Source organism: Eubalaena glacialis, chromosome 10, assembly GCF_028564815.1.
Source record: "Eubalaena glacialis isolate mEubGla1 chromosome 10, mEubGla1.1.hap2.+ XY, whole genome shotgun sequence".
NCBI lineage: Eukaryota > Metazoa > Chordata > Mammalia > Artiodactyla > Balaenidae > Eubalaena > Eubalaena glacialis.
Genome location: NC_083725.1, coordinates 105111458 through 105126818, shown reverse-complemented (window position 1 = coordinate 105126818; position 15361 = coordinate 105111458). Strand labels below are relative to the sequence as shown.

Here is a 15361-nt window from a genome sequence, read left to right as displayed (position 1 = left end):
ACTCCTAAGCAATAAATGCTTGGAAAATCCACTATCATAAATATTACAGATTTAATATCCACATTTTAATTATTATAAATTATTTTCCATTTTTCATCATTAGAGAAGATAATCATTATTGCTTCATGAAATTCCATTTTCTGTGACACCTTGTTATTTTCAATTTTAAAAAAGTCCTTTTTTAGTGTTGAGCACTCAAGAGACCTTACTTATACTCAAAAGCATTGTAAGTTTATTTAACAGGTTCCATTTTACTTTAAAAAAGGCCAAGTATGTTGTTACTGAAAAATGAGTTTGTTAAAGTGGCCAATTCAGTTCTATTTAAGTTGAATTGTAAAATAACAAGTCAATAAATGTGGACAAAAAGTATGTATTTAAAAACTGCCAAAATAAAATGTTTAATCAAAACTGGAAGCAGTAGCTTCTCTTTCACAGTCAACTTGAGAGTTGGCAATTAAAAAATCAATCTATTATGTTTTCCTTCCCAGCATCCTTGAAACTGTAATGCTGATATAAAAATACCTATAAAAGAAAAGAATTTATTAAGTACTATTCAAAGGAGAGAGAGAGATGATGATGATAATAAGCAGTTTCTGTAAGAACACATGCAACTAATAAATGGCAGTAAATAAGAGGATTATCTAGATTAATCAAAGTTTGGGAAAACTGTCAGATAAATGATTCTGCACTAATTGACACATTTTTAGCTATAAAGTCTTTACAAGTAAGAAAATTTTGTGAGCATAATGATTATGTACTTCTAAGCTGAATGAATCAGTATTCAAAGCTAAATACATTACCTGTGCATATACTCCAAGAAACATAAACTAAAAATCTGTGTGAAAAATTTCCAAGATTATAATGAAAAGCAATACTTACTGATGTTAAAAGACTACTGATAATTTTACCATTTAGTTCAGACTACCCAAGACATTACACTATATTACAGTTGCTATAAAAACAGTGTCTAATGTGGATCTTTACAGAAAATAATTTAGGGAAGATAAACAATAGTGGTCAGAAAAGTTGTTTTTAAAATGTTTTCCAAGAGTATTTAACTATTTTTGATCTTGAAAAGCTTATCTGAAAAGCTTTTAAATTGGTAGCTTTTCAAACAGGCTTTCATAGGAGAATTTTCTGGGTTGGAAAAAGGGTGTATAAGGGCAGCTTAAATCTTGTCCAAAAAAACCCAATTACAATATGAATTCCTTGAAATATCACTCAGCCATAAAAAGGAACAAAATTGGGTCATTTATAGAGATGTGGATGGACCTAGAGACTGTCATACAGAGTGAAGTAAGTCAGAAAGAGAAAAACAAATATCGTATATTAATGCATATATGCTGGAATCTGAAAAAATTGGTATAGACAATCTTATTTACAAAGCAGAAGTAGAGACACAGACCTAGAGAACAAATGTATGGATACCAAGGGGGAAAGGGGGCACTGGGATGAACTGGGAAATTGGGACTGACATATATACACTATTGATACTGTGTATAAAATAGATAACTAATGAGAACCAACTGTATAGCATAGGGAACTCTACTCAGTGCTCTGTGGTGACCTAAATGGGAAGGAAATCCAAAAAAGAGGGGACATATGTATACGTATAGCTCATTCACTTTGCTGTACAGCAGAAACTAACACAACACTGTAAAGCTCTATACTCCAATAAAAATTAAAAACAAAAACAAAAACAAGACCCTCTGGACACCAAAGGCTGGGGTGTGCTCCCTTGGTTGGCAATACTCCACGTGTATTGTCACACATCATAGCTGGGAGGAGGTAATGTTGTCCATAACTCCACGGGAAGAGGACAACTGGAAGTTCTGCATTTGTACCCCTCAAGGACTCTGCCTTGGCTGATTTTAACTAGTATCTTTTCCCTGTAATAAACTGTAACTATGAGTATTACAAAAAAAAAAAGAATTCCTTGATTATTGGAAATAGAATCACAAGCCTTGCTTCTTGAAACCTTTGTATAGTCATAATAAAAACTTTAGACAGATATGTCAAACAAGATAACTTATGAAGCTTCTTTCAATATTGCAAAAATGAAAAAGTAAAGGGCAGACAGAATCATCTGAAGGCACAGAAATGCTAATCATTACTCAGAGGTTTTGTCTCCTTTTTCATCAACCGTTTAGTAAAGCTCAGAGGTAACTGGAGTAGATGCAACTGTTAGGTTTTAAAATGTAAGAAGTTCATGGTTTTGACAGAGGTGTCTGCTTCTTTCAAGTTTCAGCTTTTCAAAGCTGGAACTCAGCAAAACAACCGTCAATAAGTAGGATTATTGTGGAAACAAGTAATGCAAAAACACTGTTAAAGAAAAATTTAATATTGAAATTAGTTCAGTATAATCAATGAGTTTTTAAACCTAGAAAATGCTATAGCATATATTTCCACTAGGGGTAACTATTTATTTAGGAGTTAGCAGACGTTGGATTCTTTTCTAAACTAATTAATTACAATGTAAAAAGGGCTAATGTTTTTTAATTTAAAAAAAAAATTTTTAAATGAGCTCTCTGAAAGAACCAAAAATGATATTCCCTCTTCCCAAGTCAAATTATTTTCTTTTATTGTTATTGTATCAGATTCAATAATATTCTTGGAGACTTCCCTGGTGGCGCAGTGGTTAAGAGTCTGCCTGCCAATGCAGGGGACACGAGTTCTAGCCCTGGTCCGGGAAGATCCCACATGCCATGGAGCAACTAAGCATGCGAGCCACAACTACTGAAGCCCGCGTGCCTAGAGCCCGTGCTCCGCAACAAGAGAAGCCACCGTAATGAGAAGCCCACGCTCTGCAACGAAGGGTAGCCCCCGCTCGCCGCAACTAGAGAAAGCCTGTGCGCAGCAATGAAGACCCAATGCAGCCAAAAATTTAAAAATTATTTAAAAAAAAAAAAGAAGTGAGCAGAAAAGAAAAAAAAAAGCAATTAAAAAAATATTCTTGGAATAACCTGGACTATCAGATACTACAATTTTGAGAAAGATCTGTTTCAAGTTAATAGTTCCCTGGGCTAGTTGAGATTATGTTCTGGGGGAAAAAGAGCTTAAGACAACTGAATTTCCTCTCTTGACATCAGTGACATAAAGTGGCAATAAATTTCAAGAAACTAAAATACTAAGCAAAAGCATGTAAAACAAATACTAAAGAAAAGGCTTTTAGAAAAGGATCACTATATACATACAAAACCCTTCTTCCCAATATCAGAAAAGAAGAGAGGTGAGGGAGATGATAGTCAGTAAAGAAAATAAGAAATTCTATTAATATAAACAGCTCATTGAAAAAAATGAAATCCTGTTTATAAGGCTGTCCTTAGATATAACCTACAAAACTTTAAAGACCACAACATATTTTCTAGTATTATGTAAGAAGATAAAGATCCTTAACCTTTAGAGTCATATTTTGTATTCATTATGAATTTCTAATGGCTTACTTTTACATAACACCTACTCTGTGACAATAATCTCATTTAATCCTCCCAAAAAGTATATGAGATTTTACTGTCTTTCATTTTATAGATTAGGACACAAATTACTTTAATGGGAACAGAAAGACAGTAATGGCAGAGCCAGGGCTCAAACATGAATCTGTATGACTCTAGAACTAGCCACCCCACTATACTGCCTTGCTAAAAACACTGTTAGGCCTTCAGCATTCACGTACGAATTCTAGTTTAGATGGTGCTCAACAATGATCTACAACTGAGCTAAAGAGTCTGAGAGGTTTTTGTTTCTTCACTAAAAAAAGGGCTCTGATATTTAAAATGACTTCCTGCCTTCCATTAAAATCCTAAGGCAGTCTGGTATAGTGAATCAGTTTGGGTGCCAAATCTAGTAATTACTGATGTCTTTTAGACAAGTCACTTAATGAAGTGTGTGCCACTTTTTTTCTTCTTCTAAATACCTGAAGTGAAGGAGGTGAGCTAGTCCTCTGGTTGAATATTATAATCTAATTTGAACATTAAACACAGCACCTACTGTGTGCTCTACAAAAGCAAAGTACTGAGGATTCACATGTACATAAACTGCACCACTCATAATTCAAGTTAAACTCATTTTTTTTCTTCCAGTGAAGGTTAAATAAGTAAATAATCAAATATCATGGAACTACTATATTCAATATCCTATGACAAACCATAAATAAAAAAATATAAAAAAAGAATGTATTCCTTATATTCAATGTGTTCATATAATATGTTCCTTAAAAAGCTAAAAATAAAATTACCATATGACCCAGCAATCCCACTACTGGGCATATACCCAGAGAAAACCGTAATTCAAAAAGACACATGGACCCCAATGTTCATTGCAGCACTATTTACAATAGCCAGGACATGGAAGCAACCTAAATGCCCACCGACAGACGAATGGATAAAGAAGATGTGGAACATATATACAATGGAATATTACTCAGCCATAAAAAGGAACGAAATTGGGTCATTTGTAGAGACATGGATGGATCTAGAGACTGTCATACAGAGTGAAGTAAGTCAGAAAGAGAAAAACAAATATCGTATATTAACTCATATATGCGGCACCTAGAAAAATGGTACAGATGAACCGGTTTGCAGGGCAGAAATTGAGACACAGATGTAGAGAACAAGCGTATGGACACCAAGAGGGGAAAGTGGGGGTGGGGGTGGGGGTGGTGGTGTGATGAATTGGGCGATTGGGATTGACATGTATACACTGATGTGTATAAAATTGATGACTAACAAGAACCTGCTGTATTAAAAAATAAATTTCAAAAAAAAGAATGTATACATATGTATAACTGAATCACTTTGCTGTACAGCAGAAATTAATACAACATTGTAAATAAACTATACGTCAATAAAAAAATATTGAAGAAAAAAATATCATGGAACTCTTAGAAACTTACAATAGTTGAGACAGACATTAACTCAAGTAGCTCTGACCCAGGTGGACACACTGCTGCACACGTGTGTATGTATACACATATGTACACAAGCGTGGTGCCTGTGGGAGGAAGCGGAAGAATGCAAAGTAGATAGCCGCTTCACGTCGGACGACTGCCTGAAAGGTGTGGTGAAGGTCCACACCACCTCCACTCAAAGACAAGGGGCTGTACTTCGGTGAATGAGGATAGAAACACTGCTTCAAATCTCATTACACAGTTTGAATTTGTGGCAGAAAAAAATATCTTTTACCATAAATATGAGTTGTTGTAAAACATCAGAGATTTGGGGGAGAGAAAAAAATCTCGCAGCTTATCAATCCCAGTCGAATATACTTTAATCAGCCTTTCTCAAACTAGGGTTCTGGGAGAGAATTAAGCCTAATGCTCCAAGGCATGTACATAGCAAGTTATTAATTAATTTCTTTCCTATGTATCTAGAATTACACTGGTTATGTAAAAACCTTGGAAAAATTAAGAAAATCATTTTCTGTGTTCTGTTGATCAAAACAGGAATCCTGATTGAACTCATTATTTTGCCAGCATTTAACAGCTGCTTACCACTGCAAACAGAAGAGGTGATGTTGTACAGAAAAGGATAAAACTGCATACAGCGAATCAACTTCAGGCTGTTTTCACACTCTGGGCATTTGGTAGTTAATTTCAAAGCCTGTCTAAAGGCCTCAAGTGCCCCACTGATATTCTTCAGAGCAAGGTAAGCATTTCCCAGGCTCAAAAAGGTCAGGGGCTAAAAAGAAAAAAAAAAAAAATCAGAAAATGTTAATGAATTAATATTTTCTGAGAGTTACAAAACCTTTACAGTATATGTCTTTTGGCTTTTTTTAGGTTACCTCATAAAAGTTACCCCAACTGTCCATTTTATTTACATCAGCTAATTCTAAACTGTTTAACATAAATTTATTTTTTACCTTTTTACTAAGATAAAAAATACAATAAAGTGTGTAACATGCACTAGTCTTAAGCGTACAGCTCAATGAATTTTTATATATGTATATACCCCTGTAACCACCACTCATCTAAAGATACAAAACGTTTAGAACATTTCTGGTGCCCCAAGAGGTTCCCCTGGGCAACGCAACCCCAACCCCAGAGGTAACCACTTGATGTGATGTTGTGACTATCACCATAGCTCAGCTCTGCCTTGCCTGTTCTTGAACTTCATATAAATGGAATCAAACAGCATGTTCTCTTACGTGTATAATATGTACCCTTTTGTACCTGCTTTCACTCAACACATCTAATATTCAAGAAACCAGATTTTTTTGTGTACTGTTTGTTCATTCTTCTTAAAAAAAATTGATGTGTAATGTTTCATCATGTGAATACACCACAATTTGTTCATCCATTCTCCTACTGATAGGGAGTTTTTGGATTGTTTGCAGTTTTGGGCTACTATAAATAAAGTTACTATGAACAGTTATGTAAGTGTCTTTTGATAGACATATGTACTCATTTTCCTTGGGTATACACTTAGTAGTGGTTCTTAAGGTAGGCATACATTTAGTTTTAGGAGATACAATGAAATCATTTCCCAGTGGACATACAGACTTACACTCCTACCAACAACTGTGAGAATTCACTGACTTGTTATTGTCAGTTTTTTAAATTTAGCTGTTTTAGTGAGATGCTTAAGTGGCATCTCACTGTGATTTTAATGTGCATTTCCTTGATTAGTAATAATGTTGAATATTTTTTCATGTGCTTACTGGCCCTTCGGGTACCCTTATTGCTGAAGTGCTGTTATTTTCCCCATTTAAAAAAAATTGGGTTGCCTTTTTCTTATTGATTTGAAGGAGTTCTTTATATATATACTAGACATGAGACCTTTGCTGGAAATATTTATTGCAAATATCTTCTCCAAGTCTGTTGTTTGCCTTTTTATTCTCTTAATGGTATCTTCTGATAAACAGAAATTCTTAATTTTAATGAAGTTCAGTTATATATTTTTTTCTTTTATAGTTAGTGCTTTTTGAAATCTTTGCCAGCTATAAGGTAACAAAGACTTTCTCCTATGTTTTCATCAAGAAGCTTTATTGTTTTATCTTTCACATTTTGGTACATGATCCACCTCAAATTAATCTTGTGTATGATATGGAGTAGGAGTCAAGGTTCATTTCTTTTTCCATAGGGGATATCCAAGTACTCCATTACTACTTATCGAAAAGCCAAAAGCTCCCCACACACACTGTACTAGTGTGCCTTTGTCATAAATCAGGTGACCATATATGCAGGGGCCTATTTCTAATTTCTCTATTCTGTTCCACTGATATATTTGAGTATCTTTGTGCCAGTACCATACTGATTTAATTACAGTAAGTCTTGAAATCTAGTAATATAAACCTTCCAACTCTATTTTTTTCTTCCCCACACACCCCCATTTTTGAGCTATTCTAGATCCATTTTTATGTAGATTTTTGACTCCCCTTATCAATTTACACACACATATACATGCAACTGCTGGGAGTTTGGGATCGAATTGAATCTATAAATCAATTTGAAGAGAACTTACATCTTAACAATATTGAATCTTTCAATCCATGAACATGATGTATATCACCATTTATTTAGGTTTTCTTTCTCTTAGCAATGTTTTGTAATCATGATAGAAATCTTGTGCATCTTCCTTTAGATTTACTTCTAGATATCTGATTTTTTTGATGCTATTGTAAATAGTCTTAAAATTCTATTTTCCAATTGTTTGTTGAGACTTTGTTTTTATACGCAGCCTGAAGTATTCAGTTTAGGTCATTTTAGCAGAAATACACCTATGCTTAGTATTTGCTGCACACAAACCATTTATTCTACAAACCATCTATTTACTTTATCATTAAAAATATTTTAAAAGATCTAAGAATGTTTTATTCTCAAATTGCACAGTATATCCCGTGAAAAGCAATTATCCCCTATAATTTATCAGCTACTTGCTTTTGATTCAGGCTGTTAGGTCATCAGAAATATCTCACTATAACCAAACCAAGGTGTACAAAATATTCCAGATTAAAGAGGCCTAATCTAGATAGCACTCAGGTTACATTTAAAGTATTACTTAGTGGTTCACACTAAGATATACAATTAAATTCCATACATATATTTCAAAAATGTCTTTATATTTTCCATAAGAAAACGAAGTATCATGATTATCCTTACAACTAGAATGAAGGAAACGAAGTATCATGATTATCCCTATGACTAGAATGATAGTTGTGCAAATATCTTGTATTGAGACGAACTGGTTAGCATTTTGGAAAAAAAGAATAATTTTCATGAATTCATTCCAAAAATAATTACTGAGTGTTTACCATGTTTCAAATACTGGTTTTGACACTGGGGATACAGAAGAAAATAAGAAAGATAAATCCCTGCCTTAGTGGATCTTATAGTCTCATGTCACACAATTGTGAGTAAAATGTGATGAAGGACAGCAGGGAAGAGACATAAATAGTACTAAGCATAGGGAAGAGAGTGTCATTACAAATAGAGTAGTAAGGGAAAGACTCACTGAGAAGTTAGTATTTGTAAAAGATTTTAAGGAGATGAGGAGCAAGCTATGAAGAATCTTAGTGGGATGAAGCATTCCAAGCAGAGAGAATAGAAAATGCAAAGGTCCTGAGGAGGGAGCACAGCTAGCATGTTCAAGGAACTGCAAGGCGGCAAGTGAGGCTAGAACAGAATGACCAAAGGAACGATCTCATGGAGGTAAGGTCAGAAAAGTAACACGGTCATGTAGGACCTTCTACATCATTATAAATTCTTGTCTCTTACTGTGAGTTACATGGAGAGTCACCACAGAGATTTGAACAGACAAATAACAACATCTGACATTAAATTAAAAAATTACTAACTTTGTTTCTTGTGTTTTTTCAATGTAGAAGGTAATTTTTCAATTCTGGCTATGGGATGGAGAGAATTTAGGTGAAAGGAGAGGGGAAGCGGCTCCCTTTAAGCAATACTCAACAGCTTCCTAAAGCTAAGGAACAGCATATAAGTTTAGCATATGTTGAGCACTACTGGTGCTGTATTTATTCATAATGCAATTTCTTTCTTTCTTTTTTTTTTTTTTTGGCTGCGCTGTGCGGCACATGGGATCTTAGTTCCCTAACCAGGGATTGAACCCGTGCCCCCTGCAGTGGAAGTGTGGAGTCTTAACCACTGGACCAACAGGGAAGTCCCTGACAACATTAGACTTTTAGTAAGAATTTCATTGACTGTTGCATTGTGAATAGAGCGTAGGGTGACAAAAGCAGAAAGCCAAGGAGCTAGTTAGGAGGCTACTGAAATAATCTAGATAAAAGACAATGATGGTGTGGATAAGATAGCAGTGGAGATGATGGTAAATAGTGAAATTCTGGGTATATTTTAAAAACAGAATCAGCAAGATTAGTTAATAGATTGAATCTGCCCTGAGAGAAGGAGAAAGGTACGAAGGATGGCTCTAAGTTTTTGTCCTGAGATACTGGCTTTACTGTTTCCTGAAATGGGGAAGACTGAGAACAAATTAGAACAATGTTAAGGAGCTTAGTTTTGGCCTGTAGTTTTAGACTGTGTTTTAGACATTCAAGTGGAGGTGTCATGTAAGCTGTTGGATAAAGGAGTCTCGAGTTCAGAGCAAAGGTGATAAGTGACTCAATAAGGAAAGTGTACTGTTCTTGAGATATGGTCCTGGAACAACCAGATATCCGTTTGGATATGAACTTTGATGAATGAACTTTGATCCCTACCTCACATTGCAAAGAAAATTTAACTTGAAATGGGTCATAGACCTAAATGTGAAACCTGAAACTGTAAAACATCTAGAACACAACATAGGAAAAGACCTTTGTATATCTGAGAGTCAACTATTTAAAGACAAACCAGAGAAAACAAAATAGAACTATTTTTTTTCAGACTTCTTATGAGGACACCTTAAATCTAACAATAGAAATCAAAAGGAAAAAGATGGAAAATTAAGATAAGTTTTACAAGCTAAGATAAAAAGGCAAAGAGAGAAAATTTTTTTAACATATGACAGATGGAGTTAAAGACTTTATTGTATAAAGAGTTCATGTAAAATTTAAAAAAAAAACAAATTCTAACAAAATGAGCAAAATGCCTACATAAACTTTTACTTTAAAAATACAATAAAATAGGGGACTTCCCTGGTGGCACAGTGGTTAAGAATCCACCTGCCAATGCAGGGGACATGGGTTCGAGCCCTGGTCTGGGAAGATCCCACATGCCATGGAGCAACTAAGCCCATGCGCCACAACTACTGAGCCTGTGCTCCAGAGCCTGCGAGCCACAACTACTGAGCCCACATGCTGCAACTACTGAAGCCTGTGCGCCTAGAGCCTGTGCTCCACAACAAGAGAAGCCACTGCAATGAGGAGCCCGCGCACAGCAACGAAGAGTAGCCCCCACTCCCCGCAACTAGAGAAAGCCCGCGCACAGCAATGAAGACCCAATGCAGCCAGAAACACAAACAAACAAACAATAAACAATAAAACAGGGACTTCCCTGGTGGTCCAGTGGTTAAGGCTCTGAGCTCCCAATGCAGGAAGCCCAGGTTCAATCCCTGGTCAGGGTACTAGATCCCACATGCCGCAACTAAGAGCCTGCATGCCGCAACTAAAGATCCCGCCTGCCCCAACTAAAAAATAAAAAATAAAAAGATCCCGCATGCTGCAACTAAAAAAAAAAAGATCCCACATGCTGCGAAGATCCTGTGTGCCGCAACTAAGACCCAGCCCGGCGTAGCCAAATAAATAAATAAATAAACATTTTTAAAAATACAATATCCTTAAAATAAGATAAAGAAATTTATGTTACAACAGAGAAATGAAATTTTTTAAAGTAAATCTGTTTTACAAATGTTAATACAGAAGCAGTGTGACTTGACTATAAAAGTGTGAACTCTAATGGCCACTCTCCCTGAGTTCAAATCCAACCTCTATGACTTTCTGTAAATCCCTTTGGTTTTCTTTTTCTATCAAATGGGTAAATCTTATCTCATAGGGTTGTTTTGAGGATTAAATGAGTTCTTACATGTAAAGTGCTTAGTATGATGTCTGGCTCTAGTAAACAATCAATAAAAGTTAGCAGTTACTTCAACTGATTCTGGTGACAATACAAGCAAAATGAATATTTATAGATCTTGATTATGGCAATATATATTGGCCCAAATCTTTTTGTGGATTGTTTGGTATTTTGTATCAAACCCATCAAAATATTCATTCTCTTATTGACTTAGTAATTCCACTGCTACTAGCAGTCTTTCCTAAGAAAATTATCTGGAAAACAGAAAAGGTCTTATCCAGAAAATCATTACTGATATTAGCAACCTAAACATCCAGCAACAGAGGAGTAAGTTCTGACATATCAATTCATCAAACCTTTATACAACCATTTAAATTGATGGCTATAAAAACTAGGTAGTAATAAATTTTTTTATATAATAGGTTTTAAAGATCACCAGTACAGTAAAGTTACAACACTATGAAATATTTACATAGAAGGAAAGCTTATAAGGAAATATTTCCAAATGTTGACAGCTGGGGGTAGGGTCTGATTAAGGTGTATTTGGGGTATCTACCCTGATTCATTGATTTATATTTTTATTCTTGTTGCAGTGCCACAGTATTTAACTGAAATTTTAGTATAATTTTCAAATATGAAAAGGCAACTAATCTCTAAAGGAGCTCGTTTTTTGTTTTTGTTTTTCAGAAGAATACTGCCTAATTGCCTTGGCTGGTGGCAGAAAAAAGTGAACCATGAAAAGTATCAAGGGAATACAGCTGTGGGCGTTCACTTTATCACATCTCATATAGACCATCTGTTCTACTATAGCCACATCTGGCACACAGTAAACATTTGATTAATATTTGATGTACTTCTCTGGCAACTTGGCCTGTTGTATAACAGTGATTATAAACTTTTACTTAAAATCCAGGTGTGAATTTGTGTATTTCAAAGGAAACTCTTAACAGGCAACATTCTCTTCTAATACTGAAAAAATCAGTTTTGGGACACCTCGAATAAACCTAAGCCATTCATGCACACTTCTTCTAAAAGTTTCTTTGCGTATAAAACTCAGAAACATTTAGACACTAAGTATAAAAGCAATTTAACTGTATATTTATTATAACTGCATTCATCAAACCTAAGATGTCATCAATTATAACATGCATCCTTATTTCAGAGATGTTAAAATATGACAAAAAAAGTAAGTGGTATTTTAGAAACAATGAAATAAAATATTTAACTACAAAGCAGTGACACAACTCCATGGATTGCATGTGGGAGGTTCAGGGCATGAATATCAACCTACTTATCTATCCTTATCAAAACAACCTTTAAACTGTGCTCTGGCTTGGTTGGTATAAAGGTATCTATAAATTAAAGCTGTAAAACAGTATAATATTATGCAATGTACATGCTGTAATGAGTTGGATAAAGTGAGAAGCAGATGTTTCAGACATAAAAATGTGGCAGTATATTTTTAGCAGCCATGTCATTCTTATGTAAATGTAAGTTTCTAAAAAAATAACTATAATTTATAAACTTCATTCATTTAAAATAGATGAACACATCAAAAATAAAACAAAGCCCTCTTACAATATGCAAATTCTACTCAAAAATAAAACATGAGTTATTTTTATGCCCTCTCTATAAAAATACATATTATACTCTGAATTTGAGCTATCACTACTTAGTATATATTGCGACAAAGAAACATAAAACCTCACCTCAGAGCTATTGATGGCCAAAGCTTGAAGCAGCAGTTTAGTGGCATCAAGATGAAGGCCATAGTGAATCAAAAGGTTGGCCAAGTTCACAAGAGGAACATCCTGGTATTGAAGGGGAGCCAAATTCAAAGCCCTCTGAAGACAAGCAATAGCAAACGTGCTATTTCCTACTGCTCTCCAGTAGAGTCCAGCTTCATTGAGTATCAACCAGACAGGAGCATTTGGCTGAAAAACCCCAAATACTTCAGTTAATACAAGAATACAGTACTCATTCTAAAAAGGATTTTTTAATACATGCATTTTAACTTTTAATTACAATTACTAAGCATTTAAATTTCAGATATCTGAAGTAGGCAACTCACCTTGTTAATAGCATGAAATAAGAAAGACCCAATTTCTTCTTCTGGGATAGTATAGTTATTAATACGGGAAAGTAAAATCTGAAAACATCAAAAGGAAGACTGAATCAATTGAAAATAACAGGGAAGACACTTGAAAAGAATTTCTATAGACAACAGTCTTGAGCTCCTCAGGAACAGCTAATTTGAATAGATATTTATAATTATATACATAACATGCAGTCATTGGCATTACAACAGGTGTTACCCTGCTCATGTATGCCTTAGTTTCCTTTAATTAAAAAAAGCTAAAAGACATATACACCACATACATATTAAGGTGATCTATCATTTCCCCGTTAAAGTCAACCTAAGTGTCCAGAACCAAATGAGAAATTATTCAGAAAGCAAAGCATGCAACACCTGATGCAATTAAAATCTGCTGTCCTTCCTAGCTGGAAAAGCACCAGATCCTCAATTAATCTACTTTATATTCTTGCAGCATTTATATAACTGTGAGCAACTCTAAGGTAGGGATCATGGTCTATTTATCTTTGTATTCCTAGCACTCCAAACAGTGCCTGGAACATAATGTTTTTTGCCTCAGTAAATGCTGAATGTAAGTAGTAACTGCTCATAGTTTTAAAATTAAATTAAAAAAAGGTCATGGTGATGGTCTGCTTTCGCTGTAAAAAGTAAATTTTTTCATTTGTACCTATGGAATGGTATCTAATATAGGATTTATATTCAGTAATAAAACATTCCTAGTTATACATAGCTAATAGGAACTAAAGAAAACAGCATAACAGAACATATTTATAATGTCTGCAAAGTAGTTATCAAATTCATACAAATTCCTAAGGACCTCATATGAGCGCAAAGCAGGGTTGATAAGGCCAAGGAAAGAGAATCTTCAAGCTTTAAATTTATACAAACTTCTGGAAGCTTGGAGAATGTAAAGCTAAACTGCAGTGGTCAGAATGGCCTCCACTAGGTAAACAGAGTTCTGTGTTACTCATCTTTGCAGCCCTCTTAGAGGAACACTGCTTAGGTGGTCTATGTATATAGCAACCCTGGGGAACACTTTACTGGCATTCCTTCAATAGCATGACTGACTTCTTAATTATTTCACCAAATCTTTAACTCTATCTTTCAGTTTTATAAACTTAAAGCTCAACAACTGCCTTCTATCAAATTTTTGCCCCACCTATGAGGCTTGTGAAGTCAACCAGAATGGACGGCAATAACACCAGCCTAAGTGAGCCTTACTTTTCGTGCATGGTCATCTGGCATTTTGGCTTTCAGATCCATGCGGACCTCTAATTCTTTGACTAAGTAGGACAGAGTCTGGCTTTTTCTGATGTCAGTTATGGAACAGTCAGGGGTTTGGGCCTCTTCTTCTGAAGAATAATCATCACTGTTGAGTTCGTGGATCCTGGCACAAGAAAAAGGAACAAAATTCATATTTTCAAAGTTTGGGTGACTTCAAAATAAAGACTTAACCTTTCAAGTCCAAGGCTGGTGCTCTCAAAGAACCGCCAGATGATAATCATGCAGAATCAAGTGCTTTGCCAAATCCATCAGCACTTGCCTGAGTCCTTTGTTTTCCGGAGGCAGAAAATACGTTGGCAATTCCCCGCCGACAGGGACTCTAGGATAGCTTTCTGCACAATCTGCTCTTTTAGGCCACAGAATATGCTGTTTGTCCTAATAAAAAAGAAAGTTTCTCATAAATTTCTTCAGATTCAATACTTCAATATGCTAAATGAACTTTTAAAAGAACACAAATATACTAGAATAACCAAGAAACAATTTAGTATTTTAAGATATAGACACTGTGGTAGACTCTATAATATCCTTTCTACTGCAGATTATTAGTCTAAGTCAGTAATTCTACCTGCTTTACCACAGACTGGTTCAGGGTTGGGCAGGCCTAACTCAGCTGAGCCAGTGAGACACAAGGAGAGCTCTGCCTGGGGCTTCCAAGAAAGAGAAGCCAGTCTTAGTCTCTTATGCCACATAGGATCAAAAACCGTGTTGCTCCAGGTATTGCTGGCTGTCGCCTCAGTACCATGAGGAAGACAGGCTTTAGGATGGAACCAATACAGTGGATGGCAAATTAAAGAAAAGGAAAGAAATGGGTCACTGGGCCACTGAATCAACCAAAGCCAAAGTTTGCTCTATCTTTGGATTTCCTATAATATGAGGTGAATTTTCTTTCGTTTAAGTCAATTTGAGGTGGAGTTTGTGACTTGTACCTGGAAGCATACATACACTTAAAAAACTGGCACAGAAAACTATTTTTCCCTTAACTAAGACCTTTTCTTTGCCAATGCCGAAGTTTAACAATTATT

The 15361-nt window shown here is 35.2% G+C and overlaps 1 protein-coding gene across 2 annotated transcripts in view; it reads right to left on the bottom strand.

Moving 5' to 3' along the window:
- Nucleotides 1-15361, bottom strand: part of TTC17 (tetratricopeptide repeat domain 17) — a 157286-nt gene that overhangs the window by 77006 nt on the left and 64919 nt on the right. For both annotated transcript variants that reach the window (XM_061203268.1, XM_061203269.1), the window contains exons 12-16: nucleotides 14599-14714; nucleotides 14277-14442; nucleotides 13032-13109; nucleotides 12670-12894; nucleotides 5489-5675 (exon numbers count right to left, since the gene is read on the bottom strand). In XM_061203268.1, coding sequence (XP_061059251.1) covers nucleotides 5489-5675; nucleotides 12670-12894; nucleotides 13032-13109; nucleotides 14277-14442; nucleotides 14599-14714 — 772 coding nt within the window. The remainder of the gene's footprint in view (nucleotides 1-5488; nucleotides 5676-12669; nucleotides 12895-13031; nucleotides 13110-14276; nucleotides 14443-14598; nucleotides 14715-15361) is intronic.